Source organism: Accipiter gentilis, chromosome 28, assembly GCF_929443795.1.
Source record: "Accipiter gentilis chromosome 28, bAccGen1.1, whole genome shotgun sequence".
NCBI classification, from domain to species: domain Eukaryota; kingdom Metazoa; phylum Chordata; class Aves; order Accipitriformes; family Accipitridae; genus Astur; species Astur gentilis.
In genome coordinates this window covers 4,949,419-4,969,013 of record NC_064907.1, presented here as the reverse complement: position 1 = coordinate 4,969,013, position 19,595 = coordinate 4,949,419, and the positions used below count along the sequence as shown (strand labels likewise).

Below are 19,595 nucleotides of genomic sequence, written 5' to 3'. Positions count from 1 at the left end.
TCACTGATAAGTACTTGGTTGTTTCGGAGGATCCACAGGGGACATCACACACAGACCAATGTGATCAAGTGAAGCCCATTTACTACAACTTTTAGCCCAGTTATATACCTTATGCGCTTGTGCATGTGCCTTATACAATACTCTAATGGGTACAATACCCTGTCTCACGCGACGCTATCTTATCCTCTGTTGGCTGTGCAAGCTTCTTCACGAGGTGTCCAGCAGTTACTTATCTCGTTCTTCGGCATCCAGGAGTTGTTTGTCAGGCTCTTCTTATCTTCCTTTTTCCCAGCGTACAAGGACACAGCGTCCTTGTCGGCTTCAGCACTTTGTAAACTTATGCTTCGTTCCCAGCTAACGGCTGGATTGCTCACGTGCCCTCGCCCAGCCAAGAAATCCTCAACAGGGAGATACTAAGGTAAAACGTGAATGCTTCAGCATCCGTACAGCTGGACATTTAAATAAGAGTACGGAAGAAGTCTCAAAACTAGAAACTATTGCATCCATTAGGTTGGAGTCCAATAAACTTAAGAAGATGGGCATTGAAAAAACAGTGGATAAAACAGAGATTACTGATTTTGCTACATGGACTTCTGGTAGTCAGGAAGATAAATTTTGCACACGGATTTCTCAAAAAGATATGCCACAGCTTGGATTGCAGTCCTCAAATGCCTTGTAAGTCAGTCTGTTGAACTATTGAAAAAGTAAACAAACTGGAGATCATAATGTTACCAAAAGAGAAGTGTAGCTCTAGAACATGTGCCATTGGCAGGAATGGAAGGAAAAAGCTACTTGCAGCCAGGAATCTGCAAGTTGGATTACGGGCCAGGTAGATGTGTAGCTGAAGTCATAATTATCAGAGATAACACAGTAAAGATGTCATATCTGTCAAAGAAAAATTCTAGAAAAGGGGCCTCTGATGTGACCAGTGACTTAAATCCAGATCCTGCCAAAGCAAAAGGCTTGTCATCGCTTCCTTTCTACTTTGATCTATAACTGGATGTTTCTATTCCGAGTCCCAGATGTTCCTATACAAGTGTAGGTCTGAAACATCTGTGGGGTAGGACTTAGGCTTGCTCTAATTAGCCTGTTGGACTTGTCTAGCCTACTGTGGTAATATAGTAGGGTTGTAATACATCAAATTACAGTTTCCCACCAGCTGCTAGTAGATGAACTCTGTGTGGCTAATTGAGCTGCTCTGTGAGGTAAAAGTTATTTTTGAGTGTGGCTTCTTCATTTTGGTTGGATGGAGTAACAGGCTGTTACAGTAAAGACCAAATCCTTTATACGTGATGTTAAGCACAAGAACAAAGTATGGGGATTAACATATTAATTTGCTCTTTGAGAGATTTTTTTTTTTTTTTTTTTTTAAATTCTGAGGTTTGCCAAGAGTTGACTGGACTGACTGGGTTGCTGTGACATAGCGGGTGACTATACCTGGAAGTTCAAAAGAGGGAGTTCAGTCTTTCTGTTTTGGGTGCAGTGTATCAAAATAATACTGTGCATTTTTTCTTAAATACTCTGGCAAGCTCTGACTTTGTGCTTCTACCTGGTTAATAAGGCAGCCTTCTCCCTACTATTCCTCCTCCCCCTGACAGAGTATCAGTACACAGATGTCCTGAAAACTGTGTCTACTAAGACCTGATCTGTAGACTCATGCTTTCTTACACTAGGCCTGATCTTGGCTTGTTTACAGAAAGAGCTAATTCTGGTTTTTTTTCTTGTGCCCGCTTAAGAAGGTAATTTTTCAAGAGAGGATATTGTTTTGCAGATCACTTTTGTAACATTTGTATCGAAGGCTTTGTTTTGTGTGGCAACCTTTTGATACGAGATAAGAAATGACAGAAAAGATGCACTAGTTCAGCAGTAATTATTCAATGTACTGTAAAGCAGTGCTCAAGAATGATACTTTGAAACTGCAGTTGCTCTAGATAGCTATATTGTAAGTAACATATTAAGGAGATAGACGCAGAGAATTTGCCACTGCATGTGATAACATTCTCCAGGATGAAACCTTTGATGATGATATTTTGTGACACAGTCTCTTTGTCAGTAAGCTAATGTGCATGGAAATGCTGAGTTCACTCAGATGTTTTCAGTGTGCTTTTCCTTACAGTTCAGTGCGGGAATCTTATCAGTTTAGATGTTCAGCATTGCAGATGTGATGAGGGTGTGTTTCTCAATATGCACACAGCATAAAGTAAATCTATCGCAGGACATCAGTCATAGCAAAAGTTAATAAACTGTGCTTTTGTTTTACTTGTCAGTTACAAAGGTCCATTGTTAGATGACGGAGCGCTGGCTCAGGCAGTCTCTCGTGGAGCCAGTTCCCCTGAATTCACCAAACTCTGTGCTTGGTTGGTATCTGAGTTACGGCTATTCTGTAAACTAGAGGAAAATGTGCAGGCAACTAACAGTAAGTAGCCATAACTCTAGCACAAACGTGCACTTAATGTATGTTCTTGCATGCCATAAAGATTTGGGCTGACAATTGCCAAATTTGTTGTACCAGGGAGCACTGTCTGTGCGCTGTCAGATTTTGGTTATTTTCCACCTGAAACTTGCCTCATGAACAGCCAGTAGAGATTGAAATAATAGTGAGGCTCAAACAGTCTTTGTTCTGAAATTAGCTTTTTCTTTTAATTGTTCAACCATAGAACTTTTTTTTAAAATTCTTGGATGGATTTAACAAAACATTAGGTTTTTTGGGTTTTTTTAATTAGATCATGAGAATACTTGTATTTCAATGCTCCTGTTTGTAATTTTGATGTAAGAAATACCTACTACTGTTCAAGGAAATGTTCTCATGACTACAGTAACGATATTTTCTTTTTATTTTTGGTTACCTTAACTCTGTGATTACTATGTATTTTTCCCCCTTTATGAAATACTCTGGGAGAAGGAGCCTGAAAATGTTCGTTTGTTTATTATTTTGGCGGAGGAAGCAAACCTTAGTTTTCAAAAAATGTTGGTTTTGGTCAACTGGTCATGACATTCTACAGATTAAATTGGTGTGATAACCTGTACTTCTGAGTATCTAATGTATTAACTTGTAATGCTTTTATGAACTTAACTTTCAGTCTACTCGATGGCCAAAGATTGCTGCATTTCACCTCAATATCTGTTCTTTTCCTCTTTCTCTCTGTTTTTGACATGTCCATCCTTTCTTATTTGAGTGTATTTGACTCCCTAGCTCTGTAACAATACAGCATTTCACCTCTTCTAGCAGTATAAGGTTCCTACTATGTTTTGTGTAAAAATACAATCCAGAAGTACTCTAGCACCTATTTCAAATTCTTTAAACGCAGTGATAGAAACATTTTATCTGTAGTACCATCAAGCCCTACCTTCATTTTGTGGGACTTGAGTTTATAAATAACAGACATTTTGGGTTGAAGTCCCTTTTAAAATGAAGGAAAACTGTTACCTCTCATTGATCGCTATTTTTTGCATAACTTGGCTTAACAAATTCAGATTAGTTTCACTAATTTCTGACACAAATATCAGTCTAAGCTTTGATTTACATGACCTGATTATGAAGTAAGATCATTTGACAAATGTGAGCTTACAGGGAGAAGTGGTAAAAGCGTGAGAGCTCATAAACCATGTTATTTGTGACTTTGTCAGAACTACCTAATACATTTGTAGTGGGAAAAGTTAGTTGATACTTAAAATACCCCTGTAAAATTTGCGATGTTTTTAATGTCACTTCATTGTAGAAGTTGCCAGTGGCTCTCTGTTGTAGCTGGGGAAAGCTGCCAGTGAAACATAATTTTACAATAATGAGGAATATCATGGCTCCAAGTAGGTTGTGCTGTGTCTTTGAGAAACTCAAAGAACACATTTGGCTTCCATTAAAAGCAGGGTTTTAATGTTAAATAGCAACTGGAGCAAAGCATAATTTTTTATAATTTTTTTTTTTAAGTATCCAATTCATTCTACTCACAGCCAGAGATATATGTATTAGGTGTAAAGAAATTACTATTCTTTTCCTTCTAAGGTCCAAATGAAGCAGAAGAATTTCAACTCGAAATGAGTGGGTTGCTGGCTGAAATGAACTGTCCATATGCATCATTAACATCAGGAGATGTGACAAAACGCCTTCATAATCAAAAGAACTGTCTCCTGCTGCTTAGTAAGTTAAAGGGGTGCTTGCAAGCAAATCTGTTTTTGTGCAAGAATCATAGTATTGTTTCTTATACTTAATGATATACTGTTTTGTTTACCACAATGTATAAACAGTTACCTAAAATGATGAATTATTTCCCCCTGTAATTTATACTGTCAGAATGTTATACTTTTGGGTGTAATAAACTTACCAGTCATTCTGTAGCCAGTATAGGATGGAAGATACTCTGAATATTAACATTTTTCACATTCACTAGCAACAGGCCTGTCCTGTTACTTCTCAGGAGGTACTCTGAAGAGGGAATAATTTGAAGACTTCTGCCAGGATTTAGCCACTGAACTTTGTTTAGAAGGGTTGTAAAAAAGACAGCTAACACCAGATGCATCATCGTTTTGGAGTCCCCACCATGATGACTTGCAAGGTGCAATAAGACTTGCATTTTCCTACACTCCGACAACAACTGGAATTGTTGTGAAGAAGAGAAAATGTTTTATCCCAACTCCTAGTTCTTTTGATCATCTCCCTGAGTAAATAGCTTCAATGTTGCTTTCTGCTGATTGAAAATAAATTAGCAGTAGCAATGGTGATGTCTTCCCTTTACTTTTCCACCCAGCAGATCTCAATACCTAAATTGGTTTTATTCCTGCTTAGGAAATGTTAGAGGAGAAGAAATAGTACTTCAGTTTGGAAAAAGTGTGTGATGTTGATTCACATTTAAAAAAAAATAATAAAATTTACAAGTGTCAGAGTTAGAAATTGTAATACTAATTTTAATCTGATCTTAAATTCAACATAATGTTTTATTTGCTTCCTCAGTTGCTGCCAGTTCTTTTAACTTTTCAAAACAGAAATTTAGTTCTGCCCTCAGCTGCGATGTAAGAAATTAATTACAGAGTAGGTTCTAGTATTTCAACAGTAGGAGAGAGATGAGTAGTAAGACTTAATCTGAATTTGTTTTGATAGCATGTTCAAAAATGTCAGGTGAAGTGAGGTAATAATTGCGTTTAAAATATTTTGTAGCTCCAACAGTCTGCCCTTCAGCTTATTCTCTGTAAGCCAAGCCATTTAGTAAATTTGGCTTGCCTGTGACACACAGTTTATTCCAGAGGTCCTCTGTGATGTACATTTTGGTAATAAAAGGCCTTGTCCAGAAGCTGGCAGGAACACTGTGTTTACTGTCAAATATGGAATTGAAATAGATGCCAAACTCCTTTTATGTGTACTGTGATAGTTGCATAGCTTGCTTTACCTACATTAAGCTAACTTATTAGGTATCCTGTTGTACGGGAACCATAAACCCAGATTTTTTTCAGAAGAAACAGAATAACCCTCTTTAATTGAATGCCAGGTTATTTTATATTTTAACAAAATGCAGCACAGTTTATGTCAGTTGGAAGATGTAACAGTATTGCTGCGAGAGGAAAGCGCCAAATAAACATAAATAGTTAGATTGCCTTGGTGTTCAGCATCACTAGAATACAATATTAAGTACTGGCATCAGCAAAAATAAAAAGTACAAGAGTTTCAGGTTGGTTCAGAAAAGGTCTGCAAAAAAGAATCACTATCTGGAGAACATCTGTGTCTTACAGTGATACACTTAAAAATTTCAGTCTTTGTCAGAGGAGGTTGAAGGTAGCTTGAATATAGTCTCTGAATTCTTGAAACAAAATGCTGCTGCTAGTTTCTTTTTCAGGAGGTCCTAATGGGGTGTAAATAATTGAAAGTTGAATATAAGAAAAATCTATATAAAGTACCATTGAAAGAACTTAGAAAGGATTCTTCACTGCTTTGCATATTAAGAATGTTATAATTCATAAGGTGTTCTGTGTCTTTAGCAGAAGACATTCTAGAGATCTAGAAGAAATTCTAGAGATCATTAAAATGCTTTGTTCTTTTCTTAATCTTTTGATCTGTCCCAATTTCATAGGTGGCAAGCTGCTTTTGTATAGCCATGGGTTTATAGCCCTGCTCACAAGTCTGCCTTTATCAGTGCAGTATCTATTTTTCAATCCTTATTTTTAGAAATAATTATTTACGTTACTGTTATGGTCACACAGTATGATTCATGATAAAAGTGTTGTTAAACCTGTGCATTTCTTTCAGTTCAGACCTTGAAGTTGTGACAATCACAAGCAAAGGCTGTGTGCTAAGTTTATATATCACTGTAACCAACACCTAATGCTGAAATTTTGGGTGTGTACCGTGTTCAGAAATTGTCATTTTAATATTTTTTGTTTGTTTGATAAAGGAGTTCTAATGTGGTGGTAGGCTCTTGCAGTTCTGATATTGAAGAGCCCTGCAGGCATTCTAGCTTTTATTTCATCAGTTACTGCCTTCCTTTCTGGAATTATTATAAACCTGAATTCTCAATAGTACTTTTAAAAGCGGGGGGGTTTTTCCACTCTGCATCTTGCCTGGTGAAGTAGAGGAGATTCATCCAACACTTCACTTCTCTCTACTCATTTCCTTGCTTTGTTTCCTAGAGCCTCAAGGAGTGCTTGCTTGTCTAGCTTAAAGTGCACATCCAAGTCTCTCATCCTGCTTACTTCCATGTTCCTAGTCTCCTGTCTTTGCTGGGCGAAGCCCGAGGAAAAGAGCTGTGCTCTGTTGAACTTTGTGATTAATACCGGTTGGAATCATAAGGATTTTTTCCAGGATTTAATTGGTTGTATTAAACCTTTCCCCTGTTTGTTGTGTTCCTAGCATTGAGCTCAGTGCTTGTTAGAAATAGGAGCGTTCTGTGGATACCAAAATTGTAGCCCTGACTCTTTCTAAAACAGTCCATTTGCACACTCATTGGTTGTAAGCGCTTGAGTTCTCGCTGGTTCTAAAATAATTCTAACTCGGCTGTATCTGATGCCGAAATCTAGTTTTTCTTGCCCAGCATACCTCACCTCAGACCTGGAAGCTGCCGGAATGCTGTGTGTGAATGCCCCTCCTTAAAAAGCACAGGAAGGAGGTGGCAGTGAAGTCTTTCAGGAGCTAAAAGGCGTAAGTATTGCTTTAGGCACGTCCAAGCCTCCAGCCAACATAACGATGTTCCAGTTCTTCAGTGGAATTGGAAAAAAAAAGATCCAGAGGAACAAAACTAGAATATTTATGATGTTACTGTTTTGATGGAAAATAGTTCTGCTACCAGGGAGATAGTTACCTCTTGCGAAACTCCAGTGTTTGAACTGTGAAGGAGGGTTAACGTGCTTTACTGAGTATGCCAAGAGTCAGGATCCTGAAAATGCGTTTAAAGGCTTTTTCCATGCCAAGGCACGAGGTCAGGGACTACTGCTATCATTGTGCCTTACGGGGTGAGGTATTTCTTACTCTGCTGTAGGTTTTAATGTCATCCCCTGTTGCAGAAGACACGGAAGCTGCTGCGCTTAAGCCTCAGGAAGAACATTAAGGAGAAACACATTCCAAGAAATACACCTAAACAAATTTTTACAGGAACCTACTGTTTTAAAAATGTTTAGGTTAACAGCTGTTGTAGCTCAAGTCAAGTTTACACCTTTTCCCTAAGGCTTCTTTGGTTCTGTTTATTTTTGTTCCTTTACATATATGTGTTCTCTAGGTTGTTGTGGGGGTTTTTAAAAGACATTTACTTCTGTCTGAGTAATTTTTATAAAACAGAAAATTGAAGTGTAACGGACTGTCCAGTGCACAGACCAAAGGTGGAGGACAGAAAGTTTTTAAGTTAAGTAAGTTAACTTGCAGAGTAGAGGAGAGAGAAGAGAACCTTTGTGGACTTTAAAGAACAGATATGATTACAAAGCTCCCCAAAATATTTCAGAGAGTTTTTTTGACTAACCTTTTAGTTGCATTGTACTTAAATAAATCCAAGCCACTGAAACTAGTGCTTCACTTCTTTGCAAGAAATCGGTTTGGATTGACTTGTTTAAGAAGAGGAGGATGGTCTTCCAGCAGAAGTCCAACGAGTAGAATGGAAGCAGTTTGTTTTCTGATTTTGGCATTGTCATGGGCATCAAATAGTTAGATAAGAAAACTGTGCTTCCATTTTCTAGAAAAGGTAGAAAATATACATAACAGTGAACAATGCTAGCAAGGTTCGCTGGTGAAAGAGACTCTATAAAAATACAGACTACAAAGTAGATCAAGATCTTTTTAGTCTGGGAATTCTGTTATGCTTTACTAATTGACTTTTACACTGTCTTGCTTTAAAGTCGAATTTGCGTACACCTTGCAAAATCGTTAAGGTTAAATTACCGTTACCTCATTGCTTTATATCCATAGGTGGTTATACTAAAAAAACCCAACTGAACAGTCCTTATAGCTTAATAAAATACATCAGCAATTTCTAACCTACAGGGTTTTTTAGAAATCATATATAGCTGTGGTGCTTGCAGTCTGAACACTTCAGATGTTGGTAGTATCTGAGAAGGAAAAAGAAAATCTGACAACTGAAAAACTTAATTTACTTTGAAGTGAAAGTACATCACAAAGTCGAGCAAAATGTGAAAAATAACATAGAGTGAAAATTTTACTTGACTGTAAGATGGTCCAAGCTTTTGTCACTGCTACTCCATTTCTTCCCCCTGAAGTCCTCAGAAATTTTAAGATGGGAAAGATAACCTAAGTTGTGCCCAAACTTTTAAAATGCAAGTTAAATTTAAATTTTCATATTGAAGATTTTCTCCTTTGGATTGTAAAGAGGGGTCCTTCTTTAGATTGTGTTACATTTCACATAGTCTTAGTCCCTTTTTTGATACGTGTGGGGTGTTTTTCTGAACTAAAGAGATGACGTGTAGAATAATACTGCTGTCTTCAAGGGGAGCTGTACCTCATGGAATCTGTCTATTTTAACTGTAGATCTACTCTATAGCCCCTTCTCTTAAATAATTATAACTGAGACTCCCAGAAATATAAAAATACTTGCCTTCCAAAAGAAGTGTGCTTGGTTCTCTGTCCCAGAGAAAACAACTTGATATTGGAGGTTGCTCTGTCAAGGCTGTGACCGTCCAAGAGTCCTCTTCTGTAATTTCAATCTTGAAAAGCTTATTTTTTTTAGCCAATGCTTATATTTTGATACGTCTCCTAACAGCTGAAGGAAGCCCTAGCAAAGGTTCCACCTAATCACGTTGGAAAACCTTTACTGAAGAAACAACTGGGACCAGCTCACTGGGTCAGTAGTTGCAGGTGTTAGAGCCCGTTTCCCTTTTTCAGGTACATAAAAGTATTGATCTTGATTCTGTGTGTAATGTTGCAAGATGATTTTTCTCATCTCTTTCTGAAGATAAGACAATTTCTTGCAGTATTTTACCTATATGTTGGTACAGTAAGTGTTCAGCAACTGACAAGATCTTGGGTTCGTTAATCTGTATGTCCAGATGCAGGCAAAAGTTTTCCAAAATAAAGGAGATTTACGGTGGTGGTGCTGACCTGCATGCTTGTGCAGTAGCTTAAGCCTTCCTCTCCTGCTCCTTGCCAGCACTGTCTGTGTGACCTAGCCTTGCTGAGATGGTGTCACATCCCCTCCTGTGGCTTCTTTCCAGCTAACCTGTGGGTCTCCCCATTGGTTCCTCGTCTCTTTCTGTCCTGCTGGAGTAGCCTGCTTCCTTCATAGCCTCTTCTCCAAGAAGCAGTGAGTGTGCAGGTGGAAGGGGGAGAGGCTGTACACCCAGGTGGCAGAGGCACAATCATCTCCAGCTGGGTTTTGTCACCTGCTCTTCTAGAATGATGGTGCCTGGGTTAGATACTGCTGCTGCACCAGCACAAAGCTATGGCTACTGCTGTGAGACTGCGAGTCTCTCTTGTGTCTCTTGCTTAAGGTTGAAGCTCTTCTGCTCCCAACAGTCGGCTTCCTTCAGTGCTTGTATTGAGGCTGAAAGTGGGCCCTGTTCTAAGTTCTTGGCCCCTTTAAAACTCTCGGTGGCGATACCTGCAGCGCGCTTGGAGGGGATCAAAGTACAAGAGCTGGAAGTTGGGTCGTGACGACGTCTTGGAAATTGGCGGTACTTAAGTAGAGAATATGCTGATAACAGGAGCGCAAAAAGCATACCTTGAGATTAGACACGTTGAGTTGGCCTTGGTGGTCTTACCTTTGGAGAGAAACAGGGTGCAGCAGTCTGTGCAGCAAACTGCATCATCAGTGATGAAGGTTGTTGTGCTGCTCCTTCTCCCGAGCCCCCCAAAACCCACAAGTACTATTACATTTTGGCCCCACGTAGCAAACCCAGTACCCACCAAGGGCTTACTTCTCTTGTGGGTGGCTCTGTCAGATGAAGCACGCTGGGTGAGTTGTGGTGGGTGGGTTTTATTTTTTGTAACGTGGGGTGGTCTTTCCTTCTATAGTGTAGATTCTTTGGAGAGCCTGTGGTAGAAGCTGGTGTTGAAAACGGTGCGAGCCGCATTGACGTCTGTGGAGAACCCCAGGTACGTGACCGTAGAAAAATGCTACCTTCTATCAAAGAGCTGTTAAAGGGGTATTTGTGTAGTATTTTTTCTGCTAACGTTGCTGAGCGTGAAGACAAATTTTGCCTCCTGCTCTGCTGGTTTACGATGCATTACTTGTTTTTAAGTACATTAATGTGTATTAGTTGGATAGTTTTCTTACTTGGAGACAAGAGCCTCTCGGGTTCTCTCTGGAAATCCAAAATGCTTGAGTTCTGCTTCGAGTCTGGGTTGTGATTCTACATGGGAATTTTGTGCAGGCCACCTTTCTTTGCACTGCTGTGATACTTTCATGCCGTAAAACAGGAGTAGTATGTATCTGTCTTAAAGATGCTTGTAAGTGTTTTGAAGTATGCGGGGTGCTGTGATAAGACAGTAAAGCGCTGATGGCTCATATTGGGTGTGGCCGAGTACAGAGTTCTGCTTAAAATACTTGTTCTGACTGTGTTTTAGTTTCTGGAAGGAATGTGCCTGAAATACAATGAAAAAGCTGCGGAAAAGGGAGCGTATGTCATTGGAAGCTGTGGCTTTGACTCTATACCAGCTGATATGGGAGTACTGTGCACCAGAGACAAGTTGAAAGGTGACTTATTTAAGTGTGACCTTATGCGGAAAAAGAAGTGCAGACCATGCTTTCATCTGGCTTCCCAAAGCAGCAATGCTTATGTGGAGACTCCTTCAGTCTCTCTTTTTGCCTGCCTTTACCAGCTGATCAGTTTCGACCAAACCTGGTAAATAAAAATTGAGAAGTAAATCATATTCCCATTAGCTTGGAGAAGATTGGTCATTAGGTGAAGGAGGGATTCAAGGTAATGCTGCTCGCTGAGAGAACAGAACCTGCAGCTGTCAGCAGCAGGCTGTTGAGCCAGGCTGTGGACATCCCTAGGCAAGGCTCAGCGCACTGCCCCTTGTGCAGTGCGGATCTTGTAGGGAAAAGACAGTGGGGACAGGAAGGCTGCGGGAGAGGGATTGGAAATTAGTGGGTGATCCGGTTTCCTAGGTTTTCTTTCTCTACTGGAAGCCCTGAGAAGCCATTGTCTGAGTGTAAGTAGACAGCCAGTGCCGTGCCGTGCCTTTGTCTTAAAGAGCAGCCAGACAGTAACTGAAAGAGGATAAATATATTTGAGGGAAGATGCGAGATGATTCCATTCTGTGCAAATAGTACTTGCTCCCAATCTCAAATGCGGATACTTCGTTCGTCAGGTCTGACTTGCAGTTGGAAGGGCTGATGAAAGCATCCGAATGTTTTGCTTTTATGTACCGTTAGAAGTGCTATGAAGTGGGATTGCTTTACGTTGGAGCGTGTCATCAGCTTTCAGTTTAATAAAACTCAATCTGGATCTGATTGAAGGGAGAGGAGAGGCGTGGAAATGAGGATCTGGTTGTTCGCGGGGTTATAATTTGATGTCGGATACTTGATTTGAAGAAAGATGTCTTTTATATCTTCCTGTTTGGCCTTTAGGGTATTACCAGCTGTCTGTCCAGTTGCTTGCTATATTGACATTTGCCCCCACAAGTACAGTCTTAATGCTCTCAGAAGGAACTGAGCAAAGCAAAACAAAGCGGAATTTGGAGGAGTTGTTTTGTTTTGCTATTCATCACAACTAAGCATGCTTTGCAAAACACAAGCTATGCTAAACTTAAAGGTTTTAGGCTATCTTGTGTGTTTGGAGGTTTGGGGGAGGGGGTTGGGGGGGTGGTTTGTTTGGTTTGGGTTTTTTTGTAGTTAAGGTCTACCAAAATCTGTAAGTCCATCTCAGTTTTCACAGCCTACGTCATCCTTAATTTTGAAACTTGGAGGAAAACTGAATATGGCTCTTAATATTCCTTTCCTTTATTTTTTTTTTTGGTGTGTATTATTTTTATTATGTCATTAAGTGGATAAGACAAATGAAAAATGTAGCGAGTAAAGCTAATATTGGTGACGCTTCTTGAAGTACTTTATGTAAGAAGTTTGATACTTGCTAACTAAAAGAGCTGTGGAACTTAATCGTAGTTTATTTTACTTTGAGGTAAAGATGTGACTCTGCCTTTTCAACTAACAGTGTCAGTGGCCTGCTGTTTGAGTCTACCAGAGTGTACTCTGGCTTTGTGAACTAATGACTGTATATGCCAAGTCATGTTTTCTCCTCCCTTAAAGGTACCTTAACTGCTGTTGAAAGTTTCCTGAAGGTGAAATCTGGGCCTGAGGTTGGTTGGTTTACGCCTTCTTGGAAACTGAGAGGTATTTGTGGTGACTTCACTGTAGCCCATTAGAATAACTGTTGTTACATTAATTCAGACCAAGGAACAAGCTGGCAGGTCTTTGGTGATGGCTCTAAGAACTTTAGGAGCTAACAGAAGTATGCCGAGCAAACACGCTTTTGTAAGGTTCGTTTGCATAGGCTGTCTACCTAAAGTTTGCTGTGTTAAGCCATTTCAGGAAATAATATTTGCAGAGATGTCGGAAGGATTCATACATAAATAAACTGTAACAGATACATAGTGTGTTGCCAGTAATCCTAGTGTTTGGCCGTTTGGTGGGTTTTTTTGCTTGCTTGCTTGTTTTGTTTGGGGGGTATGTTTCAAGGTACATGTATTAGCATTACAGGCATTAAAGTATAATAATTGCAACAAGGTGTAATGTATGTAATAACTGTAAGGTCATTATTGAAATAATGCAACGATGACCCAAACCAAGACAGTGTTGGTGCCCAGCAATGGAACATACTGCTTCTCCTGTCCTGTCCTGAGCACCCATATTGCCAGATGGGGCCCAAGTCATAGCCTGTTCTTATGAGCATTGGGAGGAGAGGAGGAAGTGCGTGGATTGGGAGAGTAATATCTGTCTGTTAAAGGACAGGGAATAGTAGTTAATGAGAGTGTATAAATCTGTATGTTGGGTATAAAGGTGGTTTAAGTATGTAGGATAAGTTGTAAGTGCTGGTAAGAAGGGATTTAGTAACGAGAATTAAATACAATGGGGCAGTTTTTTATATATATAGAAAAATAAATATAAAATCTTCTCTGTATTAACTTCCGTGGGACCTGAGCATGACACAAATGGTATGGCGTAAGGGGTGGAGATTGCATTGGGTCTGGCTGAGATGGAGTTAATTTTCCCCGTAGCAGCCCTCATCGTGCTGTGCTCTGTACTGGTGCTAGAAAGGTGCTGATAACACACCAGCGTTCTGGCTGCTGCTAAGCAGTGCTCGCACAGCATCAAGGCTGGCTCTCCAATATTTCCCCCCGCCCTCACCCAGTAGTCTGGGGGTGGGCAAGATTCTGGGAGGGGACACAGCCAGGGTAGTGACCCAAACTGACGAAAGGCGTATTCCGTACCATATGATGTCTGCTCGGTGATAAAAGCTACGAGAAAGGAGGAGGGGTGGGGGGCATGTGTTAGTACAAGGTTTGCCTCCTGGAGCAACTGCTCTGTGTCCTGAAGCCCTGCTTCCCGGGAAGTGGCTGGACATCGCCTGCTGATGGGAAGTAGAGAATAAAGCTTTTGTTTTCCTTTGCTTCTGCATGCGGCCTTTGCTTTTGCTTTAGTAAACCGCCTTGATCTTGACCTATGAGGGGTTTTTTCCCATATGATTTTCTCCTCTCCCTGTCCTACTGAGGAGGGAAGTGATAGAGCGGCTTGGTGGGCACCTGGCATTCAGCCAAGGTCAATCCACCGCATTTCAATGTACTTTTATGCGTGTAATCGTAATACATCTATGTAATAATGTGTAATATATGTAATAATTGTAAGGTCATTATTAAAATAATACATGAAACCTTCAGATGCTGAATTAACTACGGTTTCATGGTATGTTGCCAGGGCTCTTGTGCACATGATGGGACCTGGAAGTCAGCGGTTTATGGCCTTGCGGATCAAGACAACCTGAGGAAGCTTCGAAAAAAGATAGGATATGCCCCTGTTCCAGTAGTTGGTGCAAAACTTAGAAGCAGGTATAAGAAGCGTAAGACGTGAAACACGCTGTCTTCTAACAGCTCCAGTATTCACTACATAGGTTGGCAACATATTGCTTTGCTAAATACTAAAAAGATGCATTTAGGACTTCAGTGTAATATGAATGGATAGATACTCATCTAGTAGAATTGAAGATAAGTTCAGTTTTACTGATTTGTTCCTATTTTACTGAAAAAAAAGAGAACATGTCCCAGCATTTACGGGCTCTCAAAGTTAACTTGTTCTAAGAGACTTTTGTTGACATGGCAAACTTTTGTGTTTGATTTCAGAAGCGATTGGTAGGAGGAAAAAAGAAATGTGAGGAGAGTATTATTTTGATTATCAAATTCATCCTCGCTGTAGTGCATGGGATTTTGAGTTGAGCCAGGGATAAATTTGGAATGGTTTGCTTTCAGTGGAAGGAGGTGAAGTCATAGAAATGCTTGAGGAAAAAGCCAGTATGGGTAGGGCTGTTATGATCTGTTTCTTTCAGCACGCGTGAACATGTGAACATTTTTTCTGACTTTCTTTTTTCCATTGGCAGAGGACTTGTGTTTTACAATCAGGAATTCAAAGAGTACTCCATTCGATTCATGGGATCTGATGGTTCCGTTGTGAAACGGTCTCAGTGTTACTTGCACACAGAGTTGCAGGAAACACCTGTAAGTTACTGGTTTTGGTATACTATGTCCTTAGTAGCATTTTCAGCGCATCTTTCCTTTATGTGATAACTGTTCTTAGTGCAGATCTGCGTAGTAGGGCTTCTGCAGTTAGGTAAATAGTAACGAACTGCGATGTGCTTCTGCTTCTGTAAAGAAGGAGGCTGGTGCTGTTGGTCTCCTTTGCAAGCTGTTTGACCTGATGTGGTCCAGGTTCTTCTGGGTGCACGGGCCTCTTTCATACTACTCGATGCTCTGCCTGATGAGCTTGCTTATTGCTGCTAGCATAATAGATACGAGAGTCTCTCGTAGGGTTCTTATGCTATCTGATTTCTGGGCCTGTATTTGTAGGGAATGGAAGCCTTGAGTCACGGAAATATTTGAAAGGTAGGCTTCCTTATTTTGGGGAATGATGAATACGTTAAATTCTGTTCCTGTGCAGAGGCTTTTCTTGTTTTAATCAGTGGAGCTTCTAAAAGCATTGTAATTGTAGTCTGTGCAACTATGGTCAGGTCAGGTCAGTGTAGTAAACATTCTGATAAAGAATTCGTATGCTGCTCATTTGTATCTGGAGACGTCTTTGATGCTTGGGTCTCTGGTGTGCAGAGTAAAGGCAAGGTGAAGCGGTGGTCGTGTTTAGTTTTTGTTTTCCATGGTTTCCTGAGAGGAGACCAGCCCCAACAACGTATAGAACAGCTGTGCAGAATCACAGGCATCAGTTAAGAGATGAAGGTGAGACAGTGCTCTGAAAATATACTTGGAAACTACTCATGAGAAAGGCTTCCCATTGCTATTCCAAAATTCTAAAGGAAGGCGTCAGTTTGTCTTAAACTAAAGCAGTAAGGGGAGGAAAGGAAGATCTTGGGAAAGCAGCCTGGAATTGGATACCAAAATGCACCTTTCTTTAAAGTGTTCCACTCTTGTTTACCATGCTCGCTCCCTCGCCATTCTGTAGTTACACTGTCTTCTCATAATGAATTACAAAGTGAAGCATTATTCAGAGAGTTGCTTAGAACCAAGACAATTGTCTAAGGCCCGATTTAAACAGCTATCTATTGTATCAAGCAGTTGCATCCTAATGTGGGGGGGTAGATTCATTTTTACAAATGAACTGATGCAAAAATTTTAATGTAAATTCTACCACTGGAAATATGGTTTTGCCTCAGGTGCAGTATGGCGCTTATGTGAACATAGGTGGTCTTGGCTCTGTTATCAAGCTGATGTTTGCTGGCATTTTATTTCTTCTTCTTGTGAAGTTGAGCTTTGGAAGAAAACTTCTGACAAAAGTAAGTGTTCAGAACACAAAAGAATTAAGTGTTTGGATATTTTTTCCCCCTCTAGTTTACTGTTGTTTGTTTGGTTTTTTCCCCTGTTCTTATATAGTACCCGGAATTTTTCTCTGCTGGATTCTTCACAAAGAAAGGACCAACCCAGAAACAGGTAGCTGACTGTTTTCCATCACAATTACTGAATAGATTTGTTATGATAATGGTGGACTAGTAATCTAGAGTCAGCTGCTTAGTCCCAAAGAAATAATTTCTAAATGCACATTGTGTGTGCCTGTTCAGTTAGCTTTGAATATTTAAATCATCATGCCTTCTGCTATTAGACATCAGAGTATGTGCAACTCATACCAGGAGAAAATGGGTCATGTTGCTGGGTCTGATGTATTTACAGGGATGGCTCACAGCACTCACATCTGTCAACGGTGATGACAGGGGGAGACTGAGTAGTACAAACCCAGGACTGAAAGCCCTGAGAGAATAAATGGACTTTAGGACAGTAACAGTTCCAACAAAGGGGAAGTGATTACAAATTTAGATGAGATTGTACCTTTTAAGCAATAACTCCCAATAACTCTTCTCATATTTAGATAGATGATAGTATTTGTGGCATAATAGACACCTGTATTTACTACTTGTGCTTGCCTGATAGAAGTGAGTTACTGTTTTGGTGGCCACGTTTGTCTTGTCCACTACAGATGGATGGAACCTCTTTTACAATGACTTTTTTTGGCGAGGGTTACAGTGAGGGGCAAGACCCCCAGTATGGCAAACCAAATGTCAAGATCTGCACTGAAGTGAAAGGACCAGGTATGTATGTCAGTAGCAGCTTACTGCTTTTGCCTTACATTCCCTGCTTGAAAAGAAGTTTATGGTTCCACTGCTACTCACCCTTGAGGAGCGCTTGCAGCATGGACAAAGTCAGCAGCCTTTACAGAGTATTACCTTGGATAGTAGCATTCACAGCCACTTCATTTGCTGCCTTGTCATTCGCTTTCCTTCTGACTTTCCCTGTTCCAATTTTTCATTTTTGCAGAGTAGAGCAGTTAAAGGGAGAGTGCTTTAAGGTTAGTTTTCAGTTGTTGCAGCCTGGACTTACTACTTGTTTATTTCCAGTCCCCTGTGAGTGAACGGAAGCAGATCTGGCATAGTATCATTTCTAGCCATAACATACCTGTGTTCAGGTCATTCCTTTGAGGGGAGGTGACACCTGAAGTCAAGTTTGGAGACAGCAAGAATGTGCATTCAGAAAGGAGTTAATGAAGCATAGCTTCTTTAAATAACTGCTGAATGCAACAGTCTCACAGCAAAAGTCTGAATTTAAGCACAGAATGGGGAAAGCTCTTGCTGTAATGGAGAGCCCTCTCTCACCTGTGAGGTGATTGCTCATGCTTGTTGTGTGGTTATAGGCCTGTAGTTGAAGCAGTATTTGTCCAGATTAGATCTTAAGGACTTCACCAGCTACTTGGGATGGTTACAAGGTAAAAAAGCTGTTCTTAAATGGGGAAGGCTGTTTTGTTGCCAAAGAGATTATTCTTCAGCACGCTGTGGGTAAGAGCGAGATTACATTCTACATTTCAACACGCTGTACATTGTTTGTTTGGGGTTTTTTGTTTTGTTTTTTTTTGTTTGTTTGTTTGTTTGTCAGAGCCTGGCTATGTTGCTATACCAATTGCAATGGTTCAAGCAGCTGTATCTCTTCTGGAGGATGCAGCTTGTCTGCCTAAACGGTAAGTACTTTCCCATGCAGAACAGCTTGATCTCCCCTAAAACTACTATATGTGTATGTTTCTCTTGGAAACTACAGATCTCATAACCCTGTGGATTTTTGTCTTGCCTCACCCAAATGGCTGTGCAAGGGAGATAACTTCACACACTTTGCTTTTGCTTTATTAAACCACCTTGATCTTGACCTATGAGGGGTTTTTTTCCATATGATTTTCTCCTCTCCCTGTCCTACTGAGGAGGGAAGTGACAGAGCTGCTTGGTGGGCACCTGGCATTCAGCCAAGGTCAGTCCACCGCATTTCAGTATACTTCTATGCGTGTAATCGTAATACACCTATGTAATAACGTGTAATATATGTAATAATTGTAAGGTCATTATAAAAATAATACGTGAAACCTTCAGATACTGATTCACAGCCATTTACTCTTCATCTGCCTTTCAGTTTGAAAAGATGTAGTCATACATAGAAATGCTTTTGCTGCATCTGTTGCATCAGTGTCTGCATTTCCAGTTAATGGAATGGTTTCTCTTGAGTTTGCTGGCTGCAGAAACGAACCTATGAATATAACCAGCTTGCTAAATTCTGCACACGCTCTCCTGTGGGAGAGAGTGGCTTTTTCTTTCTCAGGCAGTGAAATACATCCTTGACTTAAAAATAAATAAAAGGTCTCACTCACTCACTGTACCACTACTGTTTTTCTCTTTTGATTTTCATTAACAGGGGTGGTGTATATTCTCCAGGAGCTGCTTTCTCCAAAACAAAACCGATCGATCGCCTCAACAAACGTGGTGTTGAGTTCTCTGTTATTAGCAAGCCTGAACTCTGAAGTCAAAACATAACTGTATGAACTAACCCCTTTCCTGGGTCTAACTCCAATAAAACTCATTTGGCTGTAAAAGCCTAATCATAAAATGGTTTCAGTGTGCTATTGTTTACAGCAGAAACAGAAGAAAAATGGAGTTAAAAGTTACAGTACTATTTGCTATAGCGAGCAAGCCCATGAAGGGGCTTGAGTTTTAGTTCCCAAGCATATTAAATCAGTGACTTATTGGGTACTAGTTCTAGAATTTTCTTTGATCTCTTCTAGCTAAATTTTAAGCTACTACTTAAGAGAACCACTATGGCATCTGCTTCACAATCAGCCACAGCCTTCTTGCTTGGCCCCAGTCTGCAACTATTAAAAGCAGGCAGGCCCTGGATAACAAGTGCCTTAGCAGATGAAACAACTAGTTACTCCTCATGCCTGTTTGGGAGGGGCGCTATTGCTTTGTGGTGTTCTTGCTTTCAAAGCCCTAGTGCCCATAGTGAAATAAAAGAGTAGTTGTTGTTTCTCAGAGCTTAAGGAACAGTTTTGTCTCCTTTTTCCCCCTGGGTTATTATAGAGACCAGGTGACTCTGTACTGTTGTCATAAGGTATGTTGACTTTCATTCTTACTAGCTTGCCTGTAGTGACTTG

The 19,595-nt window shown here is 40.2% G+C and overlaps 1 protein-coding gene across 1 annotated transcript; it reads left to right on the top strand.

The window, feature by feature from the left end:
• Positions 1 to 5,708: 5,708 nt before the first annotated feature.
• Positions 5,709 to 19,051, top strand: LOC126051525 (saccharopine dehydrogenase-like oxidoreductase). Its single transcript, XM_049830851.1, has 11 exons — positions 5,709 to 6,322; positions 9,183 to 9,263; positions 10,985 to 11,114; positions 12,672 to 12,721; positions 14,337 to 14,467; positions 15,013 to 15,130; positions 16,294 to 16,413; positions 16,511 to 16,567; positions 17,109 to 17,220; positions 18,059 to 18,140; positions 18,860 to 19,051. The coding sequence occupies exons 1-11, from the start codon at positions 6,308 to 6,310 to the stop codon at positions 18,963 to 18,965; spliced, it is 1,002 nt and encodes a 333-aa protein (XP_049686808.1). The 5' UTR covers positions 5,709 to 6,307; the 3' UTR covers positions 18,966 to 19,051.
• Positions 19,052 to 19,595: the final 544 nt, after the last annotated feature.

What these genes read in the sequence shown, in the direction of transcription:
- LOC126051525 (XM_049830851.1), top strand. An exon ending in GGTGCAAAACTTAGAAGCAG is followed by an intron (nt 14,468 to 15,012) that starts GTATAAGAAGCG and finishes TTCCATTGGCAG; the next exon opens with AGGACTTGTGTTTTACAATC. An exon ending in CACTGAAGTGAAAGGACCAG is followed by an intron (nt 17,221 to 18,058) that starts GTATGTATGTCA and finishes TTTGTTTGTCAG; the next exon opens with AGCCTGGCTATGTTGCTATA.